General features: G+C 41.3%; 1 protein-coding gene across 2 annotated transcripts in view; it reads right to left on the minus strand.

Annotated features, from left to right (window-relative positions):
* Positions 1 to 9,343: 9,343 nt before the first annotated feature.
* The window catches only part of LOC136423155 (short transient receptor potential channel 1-like), a 40,466-nt gene continuing 26,659 nt past the window's right edge, over positions 9,344 to 23,150 (minus strand). For both annotated transcript variants that reach the window (XM_066411204.1, XM_066411202.1), the window contains exons 3-19: positions 22,623 to 22,739; positions 21,704 to 21,795; positions 20,613 to 20,724; positions 19,996 to 20,104; positions 19,596 to 19,695; positions 19,214 to 19,285; positions 18,629 to 18,763; positions 17,847 to 18,028; positions 17,232 to 17,392; positions 16,551 to 16,690; positions 15,938 to 16,084; positions 14,828 to 15,144; positions 13,692 to 13,899; positions 12,563 to 12,766; positions 12,276 to 12,329; positions 11,617 to 11,718; positions 9,344 to 10,467 (exon numbers count right to left, since the gene is read on the minus strand). In XM_066411204.1, the coding sequence (XP_066267301.1) occupies positions 10,318 to 10,467; positions 11,617 to 11,718; positions 12,276 to 12,329; positions 12,563 to 12,766; positions 13,692 to 13,899; positions 14,828 to 15,144; positions 15,938 to 16,084; positions 16,551 to 16,690; positions 17,232 to 17,392; positions 17,847 to 18,028; positions 18,629 to 18,763; positions 19,214 to 19,285; positions 19,596 to 19,695; positions 19,996 to 20,104; positions 20,613 to 20,724; positions 21,704 to 21,795; positions 22,623 to 22,739 (2,402 nt within the window). In that variant the 3' untranslated portion in view covers positions 9,344 to 10,317. The remainder of the gene's footprint in view (positions 10,468 to 11,616; positions 11,719 to 12,275; positions 12,330 to 12,562; positions 12,767 to 13,691; positions 13,900 to 14,827; positions 15,145 to 15,937; positions 16,085 to 16,550; positions 16,691 to 17,231; positions 17,393 to 17,846; positions 18,029 to 18,628; positions 18,764 to 19,213; positions 19,286 to 19,595; positions 19,696 to 19,995; positions 20,105 to 20,612; positions 20,725 to 21,703; positions 21,796 to 22,622; positions 22,740 to 23,150) is intronic.

Genomic DNA, 23,150 nt, shown 5'->3' on the forward strand with positions numbered 1-23,150 from the left:
AACCATGAATGAGAAAGTAAAGTGATTTCATTTCCTCAAATACCCGCCAAGTGCCCTATCGTTTGAATGTAAAGTTTGAACATTCTGATAAAGAGATTGAATTTTAGACCGGAGCACTGAATTGGTCTATAATGCTTTATAAGTATGGGGTGGGGGGCGTTACTTTGGTCAGCTATTACTTCCTAACCATGAATGAGAAAGTAAAGTGATTTCATTTCCTCAAATACCCGCCAAGTGCCCTATCGTTTGAATGTAAAGTTTGAACATTCTGATAAAGAGATTGAATTTTAGACCGGAGCACTGAATTGGTCTATAATGCTTTATAAGTATGGGGTGGGGGGCGTAACTTTGGTCAGCTATTACTCCCTAACCATGAATGAGAAAGTAAAGTGATTTCATTTCCTCAAATACCCGCCAAGTGCCCTATCGTTTGAATGTAAAGTTTGAACATTCTGATAAAGAGATTGAATTTTAGACCGGAGCGAATGGTCTATAATGCTTTATAAGTATGGGGTGGGGGGCGTAACTTTGGTCAGCTATTACTTCCTAACCATGAATGAGAAAGTAAAGTGATTTCATTTCCTCAAATACCCGCCAAGTGCCCTATCGTTTGAATGTAAAGTTTGAACATTCTGATAAAGAGGTTGAATTTTAGACCGGAGCACTGAATTGGTCTATAATGCTTTATAAGTATGGGGTGGGGGGCGTAACTTTGGTCAGCTATTACTCCCTAACCATGAATGAGAAAGTAAAGTGATTTCATTTCCTCAAATACCCGCCAAGTGCCCTATCGTTTGAATGTAAAGTTTGAACATTCTGATAAAGAGATTGAATTTTAGACCGGAGCACTGAATTGGTCTATAATGCTTTATAAGTATGGGGTGGGGGGCGTAACTTTGGTCAGCTATTACTCCCTAACCATGAATGAGAAAGTAAAGTGATTCATTTCCTCAAATACCCGCCAAGTGCCCTATCGTTTGAATGTAAAGTTTGAACATTCTGATAAAGAGATTGAATTTTAGACCGGAGCACTGAATTGGTCTATAATGCTTTATAAGTATGGGGTGGGGGTCGTAACTTTGGTCAGCTATTACTTCCTAACCATGAATGAGAAAGTAAAGTGATTTCATTTCCTCAAATACCCGCCAAGTGCCCTATCGTTTGAATGTAAAGTTTGAACATTCTGATAAAGAGATTGAATTTTAGACCGGAGCACTGAATTGGTCTATAATGCTTTATAAGTATGGGGTGGGGGCGTAACTTTGGTCAGTTATTACTCCCTAACCATGAATGGGAAAGTAAAGTGATTTCATTTCCTCAAATACCCGCCAAGTGCCCTATCGTTTGAATGTAAAGTTTGGACATTCTGATAAAGAGATTGAATTTTAGACCGGAGCACTGAATTGGTCTATAATGCTTTATAAGTATGGGGTGGGGGCGTAACTTTGGTCAGTTATTACTCCCTAACCATGAATGGGAAAGTAAAGTGATTTCATTTCCTCAAATACCCGCCAAGTGCCCTATCGTTTGAATGTAAAGTTTGGACATTCTGATAAAGAGATTGAATTTTAGACCGGAGCACTGAATTGGTCTATAATGCTTTATAGGTATGGGGTGGGGGGGCGTAACTTTGGTCAGCTATTACTTCCTAACCATGAATGAGAAAGTAAAGTGATTTCATTTCCTCAAATACCCGCCAAGTGCCCTATCGTTTGAATGTAAAGTTTGAACATTCTGATAAAGAGATTGAATTTTAGACCGGAGCACTGAATTGGTCTATAATGCTTTATAAGTATGGGGTGGGGGGCGTAACTTTGGTCAGCTATTACTCCCTAACCATGAATGAGAAAGTAAAGTGATTTCATTTCCTCAAATACCCGCCAAATGCCCTATCGTTTGAATGTAAAGTTTGAACATTCTGATAAAGAGATTGAATTTTAGACCGGATCACTGAATTGGTTTATAATGCTTTATAAGTATGGGGTGGGGGGCGTAACTTTGGTCAGCTATTACTTCCTAACCATGAATGAGAAAGTAAAGTGATTTCATTTCCTCAAATACCCGCCAAGTGCCCTATCGTTTGAATGTAAAGTTTGAACATTCTGATAAAGAGATTGAATTTTAGACCGGAGCAAATGGTCTATAATGCTTTATAAGTATGGGGTGGGGGGCGTAACTTTGGTCAGCTATTACTTCCCAACCATGAATGAGAAAGTAAAGTGATTTCATTTCCTCAAATACCCGCCAAGTGCCCTATCGTTCGAATGTAAAGTTTGAACATTCTGATAAAGAGATTGAATTTTAGACCGGAGCAAATGGTCTATAATGCTTTATAAGTATGGGGTGGGGGGCGTAACTTTGGTCAGCTATTACTCCCTAACCATGAATGAGAAAGTAAAGTGATTTCATTTCCTCAAATACCCGCCAAGTGCCCTATCGTTTGAATGTAAAGTTTGAACATTCTGATAAAGAGATTGAATTTTAGACCGGAGCACTGAATTGGTCTATAATGCTTTATAAGTATGGGGTGGGGGGCGTAACTTTGGTCTGCTATTACTCCCTAACCATGAATGAGAAAGTAAAGTGATTTCATTTCCTCAAATACCCGCCAAGTGCCCTATCGTTTGAATGTAAAGTTTGAACATTCTGATAAAGAGATTGAATTTTAGACCGGAGCACTGAATTGGTCTATAATGCTTTATAAGTATGGGGTGGGGGGGGGGGGGCGTAACTTTGGTCAGCTATTACTTCCTAACCATGAATGAGAAAGTAAAGTGATTTCATTTCCTCAAATACCCGCCAAGTGGCCTATCGTTTGAATGTAAAGTTTGAACATTCTGATAAAGAGATTGAATTTTAGACCGGAGCAAATGGTCTATAATGCTTTATAAGTATGGGGTGGGGGGCGTAACTTTGGTCAGCTATTACTTCCTAACCATGAATGAGAAAGTAAAGTGATTTCATTTCCTCAAATACCCGCCAAGTGCCCTATCGTTTGAATGTAAAGTTTGAACATTCTGATAAAGAGATTGAATTTTAGACCGGAGCACTGAATTGGTCTATAATGCTTTATAAGTATGGGGTGGGGGGCGTAACTTTGGTCAGCTATTACTCCCTAACCATGAATGAGAAAGTAAAGTGATTTCATTTCCTCAAATACCCGCCAAGTGCCCTATCGTTTGAATGTAAAGTTTGAAAATTCTGATAAAGAGATTGAATTTTAGACCGGAGCACTGAATTGGTCTATAATGCTTTATAAGTATGGGGTGGGGGGCGTAACTTTGGTCAGCTATTACTCCCTAACCATGAATGAGAAAGTAAAGTGATTTCATTTCCTCAAATACCCGCCAAGTGCCCTATCGTTTAAATGTAAAGTTTGAACATTCTGATAAAGAGATTGAATTTTAGACCGGAGCACTGAATTGGTCTATAATGCTTTATAAGTATGGGGTGGGGGGCGTAACTTTGGTCAGCTATTACTCCCTAACCATGAATGAGAAAGTAAAGTGATTTCATTTCCTCAAATACCCGCCAAGTGCCCTATCGTTTGAATTTAAAGTTTGAACATTCTGATAAAGAGATTGAATTTTAGACCGGAGCAAATGGTCTATAATGCTTTATAAGTATGGGGTGGGGGGCGTAACTTTGGTCAGCTATTACTCCCTAACCATGAATGAGAAAGTAAAGTGATTTCATTTCCTCAAATACCCGCCAAGTGCCCTATCGTTTGAATGTAAAGTTTGAACATTCTGATAAAGAGATTGAATTTTAGACCGGAGCACTGAATTGGTCTATAATGCTTTATAAGTATTGGGTGGGGGGCGTAACTTTGGTCAGCTATTACTCCCTAACCATGAATGAGAAAGTAAAGTGATTTCATTTCCTCAAATACCCGCCAAGTGCCCTATCGTTTGAATGTAAAGTTTGAACATTCTGATAAAGAGATTGAATTTTAGACCGGAGCACTGAATTGGTCTATAATGCTTTATAAGTATGGGGTGGGGGGCGTAACTTTGGTCAGCTATTTCTTCCTAACCATGAATGAGAAAGTAAAGTGATTTCATTTCCTCAAATACCCGCCAAGTGCCCTATCGTTTGAATGTAAAGTTTGAACATTCTGATAAAGAGATTGAATTTTAGACCGGAGCACTGAATTGGTCTATAATGCTTTATAAGTATGGGGTGGGGGGCGTAACTTTGGTCAGCTATTACTCCCTAACCATGAATGAGAAAGTAAAGTGATTTCATTTCCTCAAATACCCGCCAAGTGCCCTATCGTTTGAATGTAAAGTTTGAACATTCTGATAAAGAGATTGAATTTTAGACCGGAGCAAATGGTCTATAATGCTTTATAAGTATGGGGTGGGGGCGTAACTTTGGTCAGTTATTACTCCCTAACCATGAATGAGAAAGTAAAGTGATTTCATTTCCTCAAATACCCGCCAAGTGCCCTATCGTTTGAATGTAAAGTTTGGACACTCTGATAAAGAGATTGAATTTTAGACCGGAGCACTGAATTGGTCTATAATGCTTTATAAGTATGGGGTGGGGGGGGGGGCGTAACTTTGGTCAGCTATTACTTCCTAACCATGAATGAGAAAGTAAAGTGATTTCATTTCCTCAAATACCCGCCAAGTGCCCTATCGTTTGAATGTAAAGTTTGAACATTCTGATAAAGAGATTGAATTTTAGACCGGAGCACTGAATTGGTTTATAATGCTTTATAAGTATGGGGTGGGGGGCGTAACTTTGGTCAGCTATTACTTCCTAACCATGAATGAGAAAGTAAAGTGATTTCATTTCCTCAAATACCCGCCAAGTGCCCTATCGTTTGAATGTAAAGTTTGAACATTCTGAAAAAGAGATTGAATTTTAGACCGGAGCACTGAATTGGTCTATAATGCTTTATAAGTATGGGGTGGGGGGCGTAACTTTGGTCAGCTATTACTCCCTAACCATGAATGAGAAAGTAAAGTGATTTCATTTCCTCAAATACCCGCCAAGTGCCCTATCGTTTGAATGTAAAGTTTGAACATTCTGATAAAGAGATTGAATTTTAGACCGGAGCACTGAATTGGTCTATAATGCTTTATAAGTATGGGGTGGGGGGGGGGGGGCGTAACTTTGGTCAGCTATTACTTCCTAACCATGAATGAGAAAGTAAAGTGATTTCATTTCCTCAAATACCCGCCAAGTGGCCTATCGTTTGAATGTAAAGTTTGAACATTCTGATAAAGAGATTGAATTTTAGACCGGAGCAAATGGTCTATAATGCTTTATAAGTATGGGGTGGGGGGCGTAACTTTGGTCAGCTATTACTTCCTAACCATGAATGAGAAAGTAAAGTGATTTCATTTCCTCAAATACCCGCCAAGTGCCCTATCGTTTGAATGTAAAGTTTGAACATTCTGATAAAGAGATTGAATTTTAGACCGGAGCACTGAATTGGTCTATAATGCTTTATAAGTATGGGGTGGGGGGCGTAACTTTGGTCAGCTATTACTCCCTAACCATGAATGAGAAAGTAAAGTGATTTCATTTCCTCAAATACCCGCCAAGTGCCCTATCGTTTGAATGTAAAGTTTGAAAATTCTGATAAAGAGATTGAATTTTAGACCGGAGCACTGAATTGGTCTATAATGCTTTATAAGTATGGGGTGGGGGGCGTAACTTTGGTCAGCTATTACTCCCTAACCATGAATGAGAAAGTAAAGTGATTTCATTTCCTCAAATACCCGCCAAGTGCCCTATCGTTTAAATGTAAAGTTTGAACATTCTGATAAAGAGATTGAATTTTAGACCGGAGCACTGAATTGGTCTATAATGCTTTATAAGTATGGGGTGGGGGGCGTAACTTTGGTCAGCTATTACTCCCTAACCATGAATGAGAAAGTAAAGTGATTTCATTTCCTCAAATACCCGCCAAGTGCCCTATCGTTTGAATTTAAAGTTTGAACATTCTGATAAAGAGATTGAATTTTAGACCGGAGCAAATGGTCTATAATGCTTTATAAGTATGGGGTGGGGGGCGTAACTTTGGTCAGCTATTACTCCCTAACCATGAATGAGAAAGTAAAGTGATTTCATTTCCTCAAATACCCGCCAAGTGCCCTATCGTTTGAATGTAAAGTTTGAACATTCTGATAAAGAGATTGAATTTTAGACCGGAGCACTGAATTGGTCTATAATGCTTTATAAGTATTGGGTGGGGGGCGTAACTTTGGTCAGCTATTACTCCCTAACCATGAATGAGAAAGTAAAGTGATTTCATTTCCTCAAATACCCGCCAAGTGCCCTATCGTTTGAATGTAAAGTTTGAACATTCTGATAAAGAGATTGAATTTTAGACCGGAGCACTGAATTGGTCTATAATGCTTTATAAGTATGGGGTGGGGGGCGTAACTTTGGTCAGCTATTTCTTCCTAACCATGAATGAGAAAGTAAAGTGATTTCATTTCCTCAAATACCCGCCAAGTGCCCTATCGTTTGAATGTAAAGTTTGAACATTCTGATAAAGAGATTGAATTTTAGACCGGAGCACTGAATTGGTCTATAATGCTTTATAAGTATGGGGTGGGGGGCGTAACTTTGGTCAGCTATTACTCCCTAACCATGAATGAGAAAGTAAAGTGATTTCATTTCCTCAAATACCCGCCAAGTGCCCTATCGTTTGAATGTAAAGTTTGAACATTCTGATAAAGAGATTGAATTTTAGACCGGAGCAAATGGTCTATAATGCTTTATAAGTATGGGGTGGGGGCGTAACTTTGGTCAGTTATTACTCCCTAACCATGAATGAGAAAGTAAAGTGATTTCATTTCCTCAAATACCCGCCAAGTGCCCTATCGTTTGAATGTAAAGTTTGGACACTCTGATAAAGAGATTGAATTTTAGACCGGAGCACTGAATTGGTCTATAATGCTTTATAAGTATGGGGTGGGGGGGGGGGCGTAACTTTGGTCAGCTATTACTTCCTAACCATGAATGAGAAAGTAAAGTGATTTCATTTCCTCAAATACCCGCCAAGTGCCCTATCGTTTGAATGTAAAGTTTGAACATTCTGATAAAGAGATTGAATTTTAGACCGGAGCACTGAATTGGTTTATAATGCTTTATAAGTATGGGGTGGGGGGCGTAACTTTGGTCAGCTATTACTTCCTAACCATGAATGAGAAAGTAAAGTGATTTCATTTCCTCAAATACCCGCCAAGTGCCCTATCGTTTGAATGTAAAGTTTGAACATTCTGAAAAAGAGATTGAATTTTAGACCGGAGCACTGAATTGGTCTATAATGCTTTATAAGTATGGGGTGGGGGGCGTAACTTTGGTCAGCTATTACTCCCTAACCATGAATGAGAAAGTAAAGTGATTTCATTTCCTCAAATACCCGCCAAGTGCCCTATCGTTTGAATGTAAAGTTTGAACATTCTGATAAAGAGATTGAATTTTAGACCGGAGCACTGAATTGGTCTATAATGCTTTATAAGTATGGGGTGGGGGGGGCGTAACTTTGGTCAGCTATTAATTCCTAACCATGAATGAGAAAGTAAAGTGATTTCATTTCCTCAAATACCCGCCAAGTGCCCTATCGTTTGAATGTAAAGTTTGAACATTCTGATAAAGAGATTGAATTTTAGACCGGAGCACTGAATTGGTCTATAATGCTTTATAAGTATGGGGTGGGGGGCGTAACTTTGGTCAGCTATTACTCCCTAACCATGAATGAGAAAGTAAAGTGATTTCATTTCCTCAAATACCCGCCAAGTGCCCTATCGTTTGAATGTAAAGTTTGAACATTCTGATAAAGAGATTGAATTTTAGACCGGAGCACTGAATTGGTCTATAATGCTTTATAAGTATGGGGTGGGGGGCGTAACTTTGGTCAGCTATATAGTTTGTATCCTGATTTCTTATGATTTATCATGTAATGGGCTCCCTTGGAAATCAGTTACAAGGGACCACCCTAAAGATTGATAAATAAATAAATAAATAAATAAATAGATTAAAAAAACTCAATCTTGAGTATTTTTCAATCAGTAAAAGAGAGAGGAGGGCCATATAAGAGCTGTGTCTTGGATGACAGGGCTTACCAATGGATTCATGGTTCTAACTCGTTTTTCCCAGCGCTGTCCACCCCAAGTGGTTACACAGTTCACGGACAGTGTTTTCTACCCTGTCATGTTTTTTTAAGTAAGCTCCTTGACGTTTCTATAGTTTCGAACAGTTGGTTCGCGAACGCATTCGAACTAACTATACTCCCGCCGGCCTTTGCGCGAGCTGTCACCAGAACACGGAACGACGATGCTGTTAGTCGCGCGGACGACTTGTACCAGCCAGACTAAGAGAACAGCATATTTATCTGGAATTCTCCTTCAGTGAACCAAGTACACAATTCGGTGTTCAATCAAAGCAACAACGAAGGCAACAAAAACTCGGTGGCGTATCGCCCATGGTTAAACTAGGCCCAATACCTACGTAACGTTACAACCACGACAACTTCTAGAGTCGGTCTTCACTTTCCATCGAAGACCCTCTCTCTCTGCTATTCCTTTTATTATGCTGTCCGAACAAAAAGACAGCTAGTTAGCCAACCAACCAACAACCAGTACCGAAAATATAACCGTTTTGACAAAGGTAATGAGACAGGTTGAATTAAATAAAACAAGGTCCGCACACAATGAGTCGCACTTTATTATCACCAAGACAGAACTAACCGAGACCAGATGTACGCAGCAGTTCCCCCTTTATTCCACTCTGTATTTTTGAGGATGATAATTTTTTTTTCCTGTCATCTCTTGTATCCCATTTTACGACGAGACCACCGGAACACAGTACTTTCCCTTCCGGACCTTCGCCATGCTGTGTAGTCTTGTGTGGATCATCGTCCTCTCTCTCATCACCAAGGTCATGTTCGAAGGTGGAAGAGTCCCTCTCCGGTTCGACATCTTCTACTGTTACCACGAGGACCCGAACAAGGATCCGGAAACGGAGAAGTTGACCTTTTGGAGAACGGGTCAGGTGTTTCAAGGGCGGTTAATAAGGTTAAAGGGGATGGAAAATCGGAGGCGGAAGCAATGTTGTAAATGGGGTCGTGTTTGGTGAGGCGTAAGGGCAGGGTGTTCGACCCAGAACCAAGCGGTCTCGGGTTCGAATACCCCTGACGCCACCGATGTTGTGCCCTTGGGAAAGGCACTTAGCACGACTTTCCCCACTCAATCCAGGTGTAAAAATGGGTACTTTATTGTTCTGTGTACGTGGCGCTGTTAAAATAAGTTATGAAGAACTTCAGTGCAGTGCCACGTCGTCCTTGTCTGTCAAAAAGCGAATTAAATATAACAACAAAAAATGTTGTAAATAATTTTATTACCTGATACAATATGTGTTATTAGATCACATTGGACACCACGTTATACGTTATGCCTTAAACAACAAAACTATACCGTCGACGCATGAATGATATAAAATAAACGTTATTATTGGCCCTATTACACATAACAAATTGCAAGAGCATGCGTATTCGTGAAGAATACGAACATTGGACTAACATTTACAATCTGCTGTAATATGATTTTTGTTTAAAAACAATTACTGCCTTTATTATATATGTTGACCTGATATATATCTCATATAAAGTATAGTACATGTACAAATACCAAAGCGCAATTCTCTAAACGGTCAATTATCTGTTTAGCCACAAGACAAACACTGTTTTTCTAATGCTAGATTTCAACGCTTGTGACAACGCAAGTAATCACAATATAACATTATATACATCATGTAGATCATATAGTTTAGACGATATGCATTACTATGACATAGCTTGATACAGGCACATAAACTGAGTGGGCTATATAGTCGTCTCATATAAATATTCAATATCTTTTCTAGGGTCACTTTTACATTTTTACGGCTTTGTTCTCACTCTTATTAGATATGTCTAGAGTCAAACCCCTCATGCGATTTGATTCTTCTAAACTAGATGAGAAATTCTGAAACAAGTTTTAACTGTAATTTCCAACACAAAAATTAGACTTACAAAAATGTTCGACTGTACAAAACCATGCCTTTGTCAAGGAATGCGCAATCCACCGTTATGCAGATAAGACACGTGACTCGGTGAGCAGTGGATCATACTAGTAAGTTGCAGTCACTTATCTGCATAACATGACGTCATCTCTGCGGTGGATTGCTTATTCCTTGACAAAGACTGGTGTTATACAGTCGAAGAATTTGGTAATAAAGTCAAATTTTTGCTTTGAAAATTACAGTTAAAGCCTTTTTTAGAATGATTTTTACCAACACAGATGAACTTTCAAGCTAGATAAAGAATTCCTTAGTAGTTCGCTCGTAGTTCACACTGGCGCTTCCCAGGGGCGTGGTCAAGTTAGCAGACAACTTCTTGGTCTCGATCTTCATCATTCGTTTCTTAAGCAGTTCTCGCAGCTCCTTCCGGAAGTTGGCCAGTTCCTTAAGAAATGTTCATAATAATTAGTTCTAGTTTCGAAGCTACATTTAGGACAAGTAGCAAGCGACGACTACCGGGACGCTGTTAATATGACTGGTTTATTGAATGAACTCTCTTCACAGCCCAAAAGGGCTGAATTGCGAAATTCAGTACATTATTTCCCATACATAATATAATACAAAAAATCATCAAAACATTAAAATCATCATTATACATAAAATTTTCGTTAATACACTTTTTTGTTCAAGAGCTTTTACAATATATAGCAGGGGACTCTTGGCATACCGCTTGGTACGTGTTGGTATGAGGTCAACTTTACTTTTTGTCTTACAATCAATAATATTACAATAATTATTGATTATCATCCAAGTTGTTCTGTGTTGCCTGAAATAGCTTCTTCATTGACTGCATGCTTTGTACTTTATACACTATCCGTACAGCCGGTATAACCGCTCTTTGGCGTAGCCGTAACACATCAGAAACACAGGCACGCCTATCCTTTGCACATCATACTGCAAGCCTTGTTTTAAGTTTTCCAGTACGAATGCCTCCTCTGTACTTGGTGGTTACGAGTTACACTCCACGATAGTTTTAGGAAAACGGATTGTTACCTTGATACGTTGATAAAGGTTAGACATCCAGGTAAGAAGATACGCCAAAAATGGTTAGACAAGCATCTGCATAAAATTCTGAAACAGCCATACGTTTCAGACGGCATCTGCTGTCTTTCGTCAGTGACTAAGGAAAGATCTGGCAGAACCAGACTTTATAACAAAACCTGTCAATGAAGTGAAGACAATTTCAGATGGTTCAATAGAATGGTAAGTCTTTCTCGCGCTCCCCCCCCCCCCCTACATCCCACCCTATCCCCGACGAACAACATTAGCTCCTAAAACAACAGGAACTAATTGAGTCATTAGCATTATATGATAGCATACATGATACAACCTTGTCTTGACTTGCTATTCTATTGAACCATCTGAAATCGTCTTCACTTCATTAACACATCTATTCAGAGTTTTGGTACAAAACCTGGCTCTGCTAGATCTTTCCTTAATAACTGACGAAAGATAGTTGATGCTGTCTAAAACTTCTGACTGTATCAAAATTGTATCAAGTTGCTTGAGTAAATATTTTTGGCGAATTGTTACCTGTTTCAGCTCGTTAAATCTCTCCACCAGAGCCTCTTTAGACTGACGATCTTTCCTGCGGCGGTGGGTCAGCCAGCGCTGCACCAGCTTCCGCATCACTTCCTAACGACACGGACGTACAACATGATCATTGAACACTTAGAGCAATGTTTAAATCGGAGCAATCAAGACTGGATGCATTTTTCGCCGCTAGGTGGCGTTGCAGCGAGAAGAATGCGTGGTCCCAAACGTGACTCCAGTAGATCCAATAATTATTGCCCCGATAAGAGCAAAGGAAAGACAATGCTAGTCGTGAATTGTTTTACCAGGTTGGTAAGTCACTGAATAAAACTACTCTTTGTTTGTACACAACCAATTGCAAGTGGTTACTTTTGGGACCGCATCTATAAGCAGCGACAACTATACTGCAGTGCAATGTGAACCAGTCAGAATTGCCCTGAGGAAGGTGACAGATGGTCACCGAAACGTCGGTGGAATAAAACACTTGGTTGTGTACAAAGAGGCTTGTTATTCAGAAAAATCTACGTTACAATGAAAATTTCTGCGTTCTAGGACATTTGGAAGATGATTAACGGAAGGAAGCATTGGTCAAAATAAATCGGAAGTGACCTATTTCACTATCATCATCTGCAAGACTTAACAACCTTATACGATCTTACCCTGTAGTCTGAAGGAATCGTATTCTCGGATCTGCTGCGTCTTGACTGATTAGTCTGAAAATAAGAGGAATAACCCAAATAATTAGGACAACAAAGCATAAGGAAGACGAAGTTCAAGTTTCCGAGTGACCTTGTGGTCTTTTTTGACTAAAATACTGCAAATGGGATGACTCAAGAAATGAACGTTGGGTCTTCATGGTTTGGGGTATGTTAGTAGCTCAGACAAAGATGAACACAAATGAAAAGCAAATTAGAACTTGATTTGCATAATTGATGAGGAAAAGTACCTCGTTGTCATCAGACTCTACGGAAAACTTCTTCAGTTTTCCCCCGCACAGGTCGCGTAGTTTGGCGCTGATCCAAGTCAGGCAGTAGTAACAGGACTTGGGGCTCGGCACGAGGTTCAGAGGGGGAGGGAGGGTTGCCGAGTCCTCGAAATAACTCATCCACAGCTTGGTGTGAGCGTACTTCCACTCCGTGTCCTCGTGTTCCTGGGGTTGGGGCAGACACAGAACGAACGGGATTTGTCATTGTGCTAAACCACTTTGATTTTTGTCAGCGACAAATTTCTAACCCCGTGGTCAAAGGATTGTATGGCATAATTATGTGATAGCATAATATCTCCTCTGGTACATTTTTATTTATGGATGAGTCTGAAGATCACACACACGCACACACACACACACACACACACACACACACACACACACACGCACGCACGCGCGCGCACACAAACATATACAACACGTAAACGAACACACGCACATGCGCGTATACATGCACACACACACACACATACACGATTTCGCACATATACACACAAGCACGCGCGCACATACGTACACGCACACGCACGCACATACATGGACATACGAAAGGCAACGGCTGCTTAAGCAACTGGATAGATTTTGGAAACGGTCAGACGTTTCAGGTAACACTACCTTTCGTAAGTAACTCGTTACGTGCATACATCTACATGTATACCTACATAACCTATATAGTATATCTATCTACAGCATCCCAACACATATAGTTACGGTGACGGACCATGGGCCAACTTTCTCTATATGTTTTGTACAATGTATGTATAGAAAATAATCAAATCACAAAATTTAAGTCCTGATAACTCTATCAATGATAGAGTTATCAGGACTTAAATTATGTGATTTGTATCTCTTCCTTCAATACAAAGCTGTCTGCATGCAGATTTGAGCTTCTCGTGAATAGACAAAGATCCAAAGAAACAAACAAACAAACTAATGTGATACAGATGGATCGCTGCAGCATGGCGTTGAGCAGCTTGGTCAGCACGATGACGACTATGATGTTGTAACAGCCGACCATGACAGCTCCCAGAAACCCCGTGTACATGTCATAATATATTTATCTATAGCATCCCAACACGTATATACTAACCAATGTGATACAGATGGACCGCTGCAGCATGGCGTTGAGCAGCTTGGTCAGCACGATGACGACGATGATGTTGTAACAGCCGACCATGACAGCTCCCAAGAACCCGGTGTACATGTCGTGCTTCTGCACACCCGTGTTACTGGAGTAGATCTGCACATGCGCCATGCTGAACTGGTACCAGAACAGGGTCAGAACCGCCTCGTGGACGCTGCGTTTATTGGTCAAGAATAACAATTATTGGTTTATTGGTCAGAAATTACCCGTGCAATGGCAGCCTTTCTAGTGCTGAATTAGTGCAGGGTTTACAATCACATAATACACATGGGCGACAGATACATATTTGCTCCACACTTTAATTTTAATTTCAACTGTCGGAAAGGTTTGGGTGGCTGCCATTGAGCGCCACCAGGTGACCTCAATACGACTTTCCCAACAAAAGTCAGGCACCCATTCACACCTGGGTGTAGTGAGGAAAGTCGTGTGAAGTACCTTCCCCAAGGGCACATGCAACGTCGGACACAGCACTGCCAGGAATCGACCCCGAGTCTAATAGCCTAACCGCTAGGCCTCTGACGCCACATTGGTCAAATGGAGTTTTCTACTTGTTAGGGTTTCCTACCGTTCTATTGATCATTTTAAGCAAAACATATAAGCTGTCTTGAATATAAAAGGAGTTTTTCTACTGGTTAGGATTTTTTGTTCGCGATTCTAAGCAAGAAACATGTATTATTTTCTCGACGAATTTAAAAGGAGTTTGGCAACATAACTTGTGTTGCCTGACTAAGTATCTAAACTGCTTTCTTTAAGTGCATATTGGTTCAGTGGCAGAACATTTTGTTTAAGCTCAAGATTTGACGAATTGAGGATGCTTCCATAATATAACATGGACAAAAATGCTTTAGACATCAGAATGATGTGTCAGTAAGGTGCGCTACAACTCACATTTTTGTACCTTGAGAACATAAATTTTAACCACAACACTCACAAAATTGCCGTGAAGATCTTGAAAAATGAATTTAAAAAATCAAAACTTCAACTTGATCCTAGGATCTTTGATCTCAAATGGTTGGCAAAGATATGACTAGCAATCGAAGAGTGAAGACTTTGCCAGCAGTAACACAATATATTTCTCACACCTGGAAAACACATCGTTGTGATTGGGACACTGCACGCCTTGGCAGGTGTAGCTGTTGTTTGGCAGCTCGATGCCAGGTGCGCTGTAGGTGGCCGCCTCGATGCTGCAGGTGCCGTTGGCTATGGCGTACTCGTTGGAGATGTCGATGAGGATCTGCGGCGCAGGGGGAGGGGCGACGATGTTGGTGGGGATGTGCTCCCTGGGGACTTCGTTGTAGACCCAGTAGAGCTGCTGGAGACCGATGGTGAAGGAGAGCAGCACCAGGCCGAACAGCGCCAGGTAGAGGAAAATGTTCGGTAACATCCGGCCCACTGAGATCTAAACAAATACAAACAAAAATAAACCTTGTAATGTGTTTGTAATTCATGTAATAGATTATGTAATAATTAATGCTCCGCCTTGTGAGTTCCAAGTCACCGTTTGGTTTTGTCTTGTACTAGCGTTTTAATCTTTATTTTTTAATTTTATTTGCAAATTCATGCCCGTAGGCTTATTGCAAGGTTACAGTGTAAAAGGTAACAATGGTAACGAATGTCTATTCTATGCGTCTGATTAATATTTTTCCATACAACATTACTGAGGGGCTTTACTTCTTCTTTGGAGAAAGTGGCTGATGAAAAGTCCCACGTTTGTAATGAAAAGTGGGTTTTATGATTTTAGTAGGAATGTATTTTTTTAGGTCTTCTGGATGGTGGAAGCTCGGAAATGTACATGTTTTATAATTGAAATCATACATCATACATCGTTCTTCCCAAACCTACCACTGGTAGATTAGTTACTTACCAATAGATTGGTTGCTGGGAATTGTTATATGCAATAGTTCAACTGCTATGTATGTACAAAAGTATAAAGTTGCCATATCCACTGAAACTGTTTCAGTTGTCGCAGAGTAAAGTTCTTCTTTTTTGTGTCAGTGCCGGAAGGACTTCAATAAAGCCAAATAATGTATCTTTCATATTCTTTATATTCACATGGGCGTCGCCATCCATACCTGTTTGTGTGCGGTGGTGTTCCTCAGAATCGTTGATTGATAGATATTAAATAATATTTCATGAATTCCTGTTCAAAGAAAGTAAAACTGAGAAATATGCAAACAAGTGGTTCATCAAACCTGAAGAGGGCCCACCACGGGGCTGGCCGTGTACAGGAACGTCAGGCGGAGGAAACTGAAGATGTTCGCCACGGCAAACAGCGCCTCCGCTACAAGGTTCGGGTGGTACCGTCCCCACTGGCTGCGGCAGGCGTCCTCGTTCTCAAACTGAAAACCACATTGATCATTGATGTCGACAGTTCAAAACGCGACAGTTAGTGCAAATCCGAATATGACATGTTTGATGTAATCGCTAACATGGCCGCTAGCCTCTACCAGACTCCAAAGGTCGCTGTAAAATAGTTACTGTAGAGATTGGCCAAATAGACAGAGAACATACCAGGGAAGTTAGTCGGCTAAGGAGTACAGCTTTCCTAAATCAAAGCTGTACTCCCATCCTGGATAACTCCTCTGACATGTTATCTGTCTAATTGGCAGATTTCTATCTTTTTCTTAGCGACTTATGAAGTCTGGTAGAGGCTAAGATAACGCCATATCAAACATTGATTTCTTGTCTTTAATACTACAAATGCAAGGGAAAATAGCGTCAGAGCATTACTGCTTATGTTACACATACCGTTCAAAACTGTAGTATTGAAGGATAGAGCGTATCTGAAACGTCTTAATTGCTCACCTTAAGGTGTGCTACTATCTTGAGCGTGAAGCTGACGATGTAGAGAAAGTTCATGATGTAGCTCATCCAGTTTCGACTTTCCGACACGAACTCTCTCACTCCGTCTCTCCACAACTGTTTCACTTCGGCCCACACCATACCTGAATAAAACACAAGACAATCTCGATTGCATACTGTTGTAAACTGCTAGGCGGCGCTGCAGTAGGAAGGATGCGGTCCCAAATGTGACTATCAAAGCTGTTTGGATAAGAAAATCTACTCCAGTCATGATGGGGGATAGAAGCGTAGTCACGTTTGGGACCGCATCATTCCCACTGCAGCGCCACCTAGAAGGGGAAAGTAGAATTGCCCTGGGGAAGTTAATCTTCGTCATTGAAGCAAGAGAACTAAAATAAGAACACAGAATGTCCATTGCCAAAGATACGAAAACTGGAAGTTCTGCTGCAGTACCAAGGTCGGCCATCAGAAGGCTCCAAATTGACCTTGACCATTGGATTCACAACACCTACCCACATACCAAATATCACTGCAATCTATCCTGAGGTTCTTAGGATATTGCGCTGGACACGCATGTAGACAAGCAAACACACAAAACACACATGCACACACACACACATACAGACAAACGGAGCAAAAACTATACCCCCCATGTCATGGACGTAAAAACACAAACTTGCTTACCCAGCACCCAGACCATGATGATATACTCTGGCGTGGTCAGCGGTGGTCCGGAGTATTTCCTCAGTGAGATGGTTGAGAAGTCGTCGTACGTGGAGATGTACAACAGCACAAGGAAAATGATGTAGGAGGCGCTGTGGCTGATGAACTTAATGGCCGGGGATCTGCGTGGGTGGTATGGAAAAGTCGTATTATTACCTCAATGCAAAATGGAGATATTGGTTTAGGCGAGTTCATGTATGCGTGCGTGTGTGTGTGTGTGTGTGTGTGTGCGTGTGTGTGTGTGTGTGTGTGTGTTTACGGATAATTGTGGTCTTGATTTTGCTTGGAGCAGGTCAAGAATAGTGTTGTGGTGCAGTCAAGTCCAGACTGTCCGGAGTGGGTCAAAGGTATCCAAGTCGATACCTGTCGCCGCCCTGGTTCAACGTAGGTTGACGGCACCATTTACCGACTCCGATACGTCCAATAAATTGATGAGATATTTTTCTTTTCATGTTGAACAAAAATCAAGGCACAGATGAGCCTTCATTCTAGTATGAATATATGTTTTCGTACCAGGGTGTCTATGTATATGATCATATGATGTGACGTTGCAGCAGTTTATTTCTGCACACGTACCTAATGATGGAGCCAAGCCCGCTACGTGGGGCCACCAGGTAGGCCACAGATAGGAGCGGCCAGACGAGGCTTATGCCGAGCGCCACCAGGAGCTTCCCGGCCAGAGGGAGTGTGCGGAACCGAGGAACGCCGCTGTACCACACCCGGTTCAGCAGCTGCTGGCAGCTCGGTCGGGCCACAAACTGATGGGAGAGATGGGAAAAACATCGTAGTTAATGAACATAGGCATTCATGACAGAGTTTTGAAAGGGTGTTGTCCAGTGTCTAAGAACTAAATGCTATGGTCCCGATAGAATAAGGGGGTCCTCTGGTTTACCACTATCGGGCGTGACCCTACAAGGCTCCGTGGGGCACCCTGCGGCTACCAGGCTACTTTTAGGCACGGCCTCCGTAGCATTGGGGTTGCTCTGTTCTGAAGATGTTGTAACTTTTAAACATAAACTAAACAAAGCTACATACAGCACATTCAGTGCACACTACAGTCTAGATCGCCAATGTACCTGGACCACGACTTGCGTGGATGCAGCTCTTGTGTAAGACCCCATCATCGAGTTCTTGTTTCATTTAATATCAATAAAAAGATTATCTGGATTATGCTTTCTTCTAATATATTAATATGAGATGTTTGTAATATTTAGTTGATTTCTACATGTATTGTAAATGTTGTCTATAAGGTGTGGGAAGGCAACTTGTAAAGGTGCGTTTACATCTGTTGTGACCTCCCTTTCACATTGTTTGTGATAAATTCAAATAAAACAATAAAAAATACTTCAAGCACACACCTCCTTCTGGCCATACTCCACGGCGAGTTTCAGTCGGGCCAGACTCATGCCGACCCCGCCCTTCTCCTTAACCGGCTCGGGATGGTTCGGGTTGTGTGCGTTCAGCACAGAAAGAAGCTCCTTAGAGTCCCGTACCTATCACAACAAACATACGAAATACAGCAATATTGTAGATTGTCAAGAATGTCAAACGATGAAAGATAGATTTTGGGCTCAATGATAATGTTTTATTTGCAAGTTCTTGCCCGAGGGATAGTTACAACATGAAACAATGCATAGCAAGGGTATACTGTACAGGTAGTGTGAGTTAACAATGCTGACAAGTGTCACAAATGGCTATTCTAAGAACTACTACGGAATACAATCTACGCCTTTTGGGTTTGACTTCTTTTTTGGAAGACGAAGTGCCCCACTTTTCAATGGAATAAGAATGGGTCAATAAGAAGTGATATTGGTTTCGACTGCCTACCGGTATTTATTAGTTTAAGTAGTTTTTATTTGAAATTCTGAAACATCATAACTCAGGAATGGATGACTATATTTCAAGTATTCTGTGCTTGTGGGTAACTTGAAAAATAACTTCACCTCGTCCAGTAGATCCGTGGAGAACTTCTTGCATTGTGCAGACAGCTTCTCGTAGTCACTTTTGAACTCGACCTGAAAGCAAGGAAAGTGTCGGTATCAGGTATATGGACATAAGCACCTGACTCATACTTATAAGTTATAACATACAGTTGAAATCGTCTGAAAGCAAGTAACACTCACATTAACACTCAAAGTAGTTTTTGCTCTCTATACGTGGCATTGTTAATATATGTTATGCAAACTTGCGTGCAGTGCCACGTTGTCTTTATCTGTCCAAAAGCAAATCAAAAATAAATAGAAAAGATATAGATATAGATTCTATACATGTACACATAGATATTTATATATAAATATACATACGTGCATCTACTAATACACGTACCTCAACGAAGCTGAGTCGCTTGAGCTCGTTGCTGAGAATCCAGGCTTTGTGGATGGGGTCTTCCTCGGTCAGGGCCATCAGCGAAGGGCTGGCGAGTGCTCTATAAATATGGTATATGGCAAAGAATGCATTAACTATCAAAATGACATATTTTTAGCTCAGATTTTTTTATCAAAGAAAACTGCCTATACACTATTATCATAATATTTTACTCTCACAAGACGTAACGCGAGTGTGAAGACAAAATTTTCTAACTGGAGTCATGTATCCGTAAAGCCATGTAGTGGCTCACATATTCTGAGTAAGATCACACGAGCCGGTCAAATCCTAAGTAAGCTCTTGGCTTACTTAGCTAGCTAAGCAAGTTAAGACTACGAATAAATCTGTGCGAAGTCCAAACCTGTATATGTTGAGGCGTCGGCGGGAGTGTCTGAGGCTGTCCCGCTCGCTGGAGGAGGTGCAGTACACACAGTCGCACCCTACTGTATGTGGGGACGGCAAGTACGCACCTACGGGATAAATACAACGGGCCACATTATAGCACACCCCGGTACTGATATTATACGTACTTGCCAATAGAATGCACAAACGGCAAATTCGCAACAGATTATTTGACTTATAACTTGCCCAATGTCTGGGTAGGTGGTTCCGTGTATCATGTGACTTACTTTGTTACACCTAGTTAACGACAAGATGCATAATCGCAATTTTGTAAGTATAATATAGGGTTAATGACCCGCCCTAATGTGTACATGGTGTCATGAGGTGTGGTATGTTCCTATAACCCCCGGATGAACTACCGAGTTCGCGAAGCGTATGTCACAAAATAGCCCTTGGTACGTTACAAAAGATTGAACCAATGGAGATCTTGCAATAGGTGGTCAGAATATGAAATATTAATGACATGGATTATGGAAAAATGGAGCCTTCTGATTGGTTGACGTCATCTGGCTAAAACATAATATAGATTCAACATTATGTTTATCAAGGAAAAGTTTCTGGTACTTAATCACTGACCTCTCTTGACTAGGATCTTGATGATATCGTAGTTGTCCCTATGTGCGGCGAGCATGACGGGACTGACGTCAGGTGGCGCGAAATTTGAATAACACACGCTCTCAACGACGTCCTGGAAACAAAAACACGTTCATCAGTTGAATAACTGTCCATCTCCACCCTCGCAAGCTCACGCACGATACTGCCAGCGAGAGAACATTTCAAAATGGCGCCCATTATTGTCCATGTTTATTGACCACACTCCAATAATCCGCGCAGGCGCAGAAGGCCCACTTTTTTGGAGATAGGTTTGGTACACTTGGTAAAAGTAGGTATAAAAGGGCTTTACTTTTGGATCTGTTGGTATTTTGGTTCTGGATGTTACAGGTTAGGGTTTTTACCTTCCTACTGTGTTGAAAAATCAGACTTTCATCCATGTTTGTGGTGTCTGTGGGCTGTAGAAGTTTGGTGTTCTGGTGTGATTATCAGGTTATGAAGAGGGTCAGAGGTCAATCCTTGGAAACATGGCTGAATACGTACGGTTTCTGCCGATTAAAAAGTTGAAATTATGCTCTGAATTGAAACTTTAGAGGTCAGACACCCCTGCACCCAATGTAAGTTTTTCATGGACTAAAATTCAGGTAGGTGAGTCGTTTTCATGCAAGCTCATCACACACTCACGATTCTCACGAGAGTACATTTTGAAATGGCGAACGTGATTGTCTATGTTTATTGCATATCGATCTAATTTGGACGATTGGGAAGCGGTTGATTGGTCCGCAACATCAGCTTGTCTGCCTGGCGTTCCACTGTGTATTGTCTTGTTGCATTTTTAATAAAGAATAAAGAACGAAGCGGCTTGCGACTACGTTAAGTTAACCTAGTATCAAGTCTACCGTAGATTGGCCAGACTCTCTTCGGGGTAGAAGAAGTTTCCGCCACCGGGGTAATCTTTGGCAACCGGTAGAAGTTTTACGCGATCGGCCAATTAAACTCCTACCATATAAAGCTCCTACCGGGCCGGGCCAAGGATTACCCCGGCGGGGGAAAGCTTCTTCTACCCTGAAGAGAGTCTGGCTAATCCACGGTAGTTATCGTTAAGTGCACCGTACCATCATGCTGGCCTTATGCATCGGTCGGTGATCCAGTAGTAACTCCACCGCCCAGGCAGCCTCCTCGTTCACCGCGAACAGTAACGCGTCACCTGGGGTAAGACAGAATAGCATGTATCATCTCTTTGACAAAAAGCTATTCCTACCTTCTTTAGTTACTAGTATTTAGGACAGAAACGCGTCACCATAGGTTAGAGCGAGGAAGGGATAGGATAGCATGTATCATCTCATTGACAAATGGATATTCTCTTCAAAGTTTTCAACACGTAAAACGCTTACAGTTATAAAAAATGATGCCCGGGTCCCAAAGGAACAGCATTTATTCCCAAGCATAAAGGGTATTGAAAAATCGTGACCATCTCATATTCAGCATAGTACATGAGATACCTCAATCGGCCGTTTCTTTGCAGTACCAAAGGCAGCCGCTAGAAGGCTCACACTTGACCTTGTACTTTGCTTGTACTACACCTACCCACCTACCATATTCCACAACAAAGCATATTTTCACATAAAAACTATTAAGGGCAGGTACGTGTCGATGAAGGTTAGACATCCAGGTAAGAAGAGACAAGCTTAAGGTATCTGAAACATTTGTCCGTTTCCCAATCTATTCAGTTATGAATAACTTGTACCTTGCGTAAGGTACTGTAAATACGTTTAAGTTAGCGTGATTTTGTTTCGCGCTAAGGCGAAAATGGAGTGTTCGCGGGGGTTTTAAGTTTGCGGCAGCGCTATAGTAACATACTGCTACACAGCTACAGTATTGGACACAAATGTTCGCGGTGGTTTTATGTTTGCGATTAAACAGTCGACGCGAAAACCGCAAACATAAAGCCACCGCGAATATTTCTGCATTTACAGTAAGATGTGATTCTGTTTCAGTGCAAACCTGAATCAGAGATGACGTAACGCTACTTACCCACATAGATGTCGTGACTGAGCAGCAGTTTGGTGATGTCAGAAAGGTCGTGTTCTATCGCGATCAACAGAGCACTTCTCCCCAGCTGGTCCACACAGTGGATGTTCACCTTTTGTCCTGAGAATCAGATAAAAACATCTTCTACTGGCACCTAGTTCACCGTGGTTTGGCCTGGCTTTCTTCGGGTCAGAAGGAGCTCATTGCCGCCGGGGTAATCTTTTTCACCCGGTAAAAGTTTACACGGCAGGGAGTTTGTTGGCCAACACGTGAATAGCCTTCATGCCGCGTAAAACTGCTACCGGGTGAAAAAGATTACTCCGGCGGCTAAGAGCTGCTTCTGTCCCGAAGAAAGCCAAGCCAAACCACGGTAGAACTGGGTGCTAGGTTACTTCTACTTAATATATAAACTACGGGTAAACGCTGCTCATTGTAACGATAACGAAGAAGCTGATCATTGTCTAAATGAAAAAAAAAATTACTGAACTATCATCGGACTAGGAGGTAGAAGAAAAACCTGATCTTAGTCTG

The sequence above is a fragment of the Branchiostoma lanceolatum genome, chromosome 17, assembly GCF_035083965.1.
Source record: "Branchiostoma lanceolatum isolate klBraLanc5 chromosome 17, klBraLanc5.hap2, whole genome shotgun sequence".
NCBI classification, from domain to species: domain Eukaryota; kingdom Metazoa; phylum Chordata; class Leptocardii; order Amphioxiformes; family Branchiostomatidae; genus Branchiostoma; species Branchiostoma lanceolatum.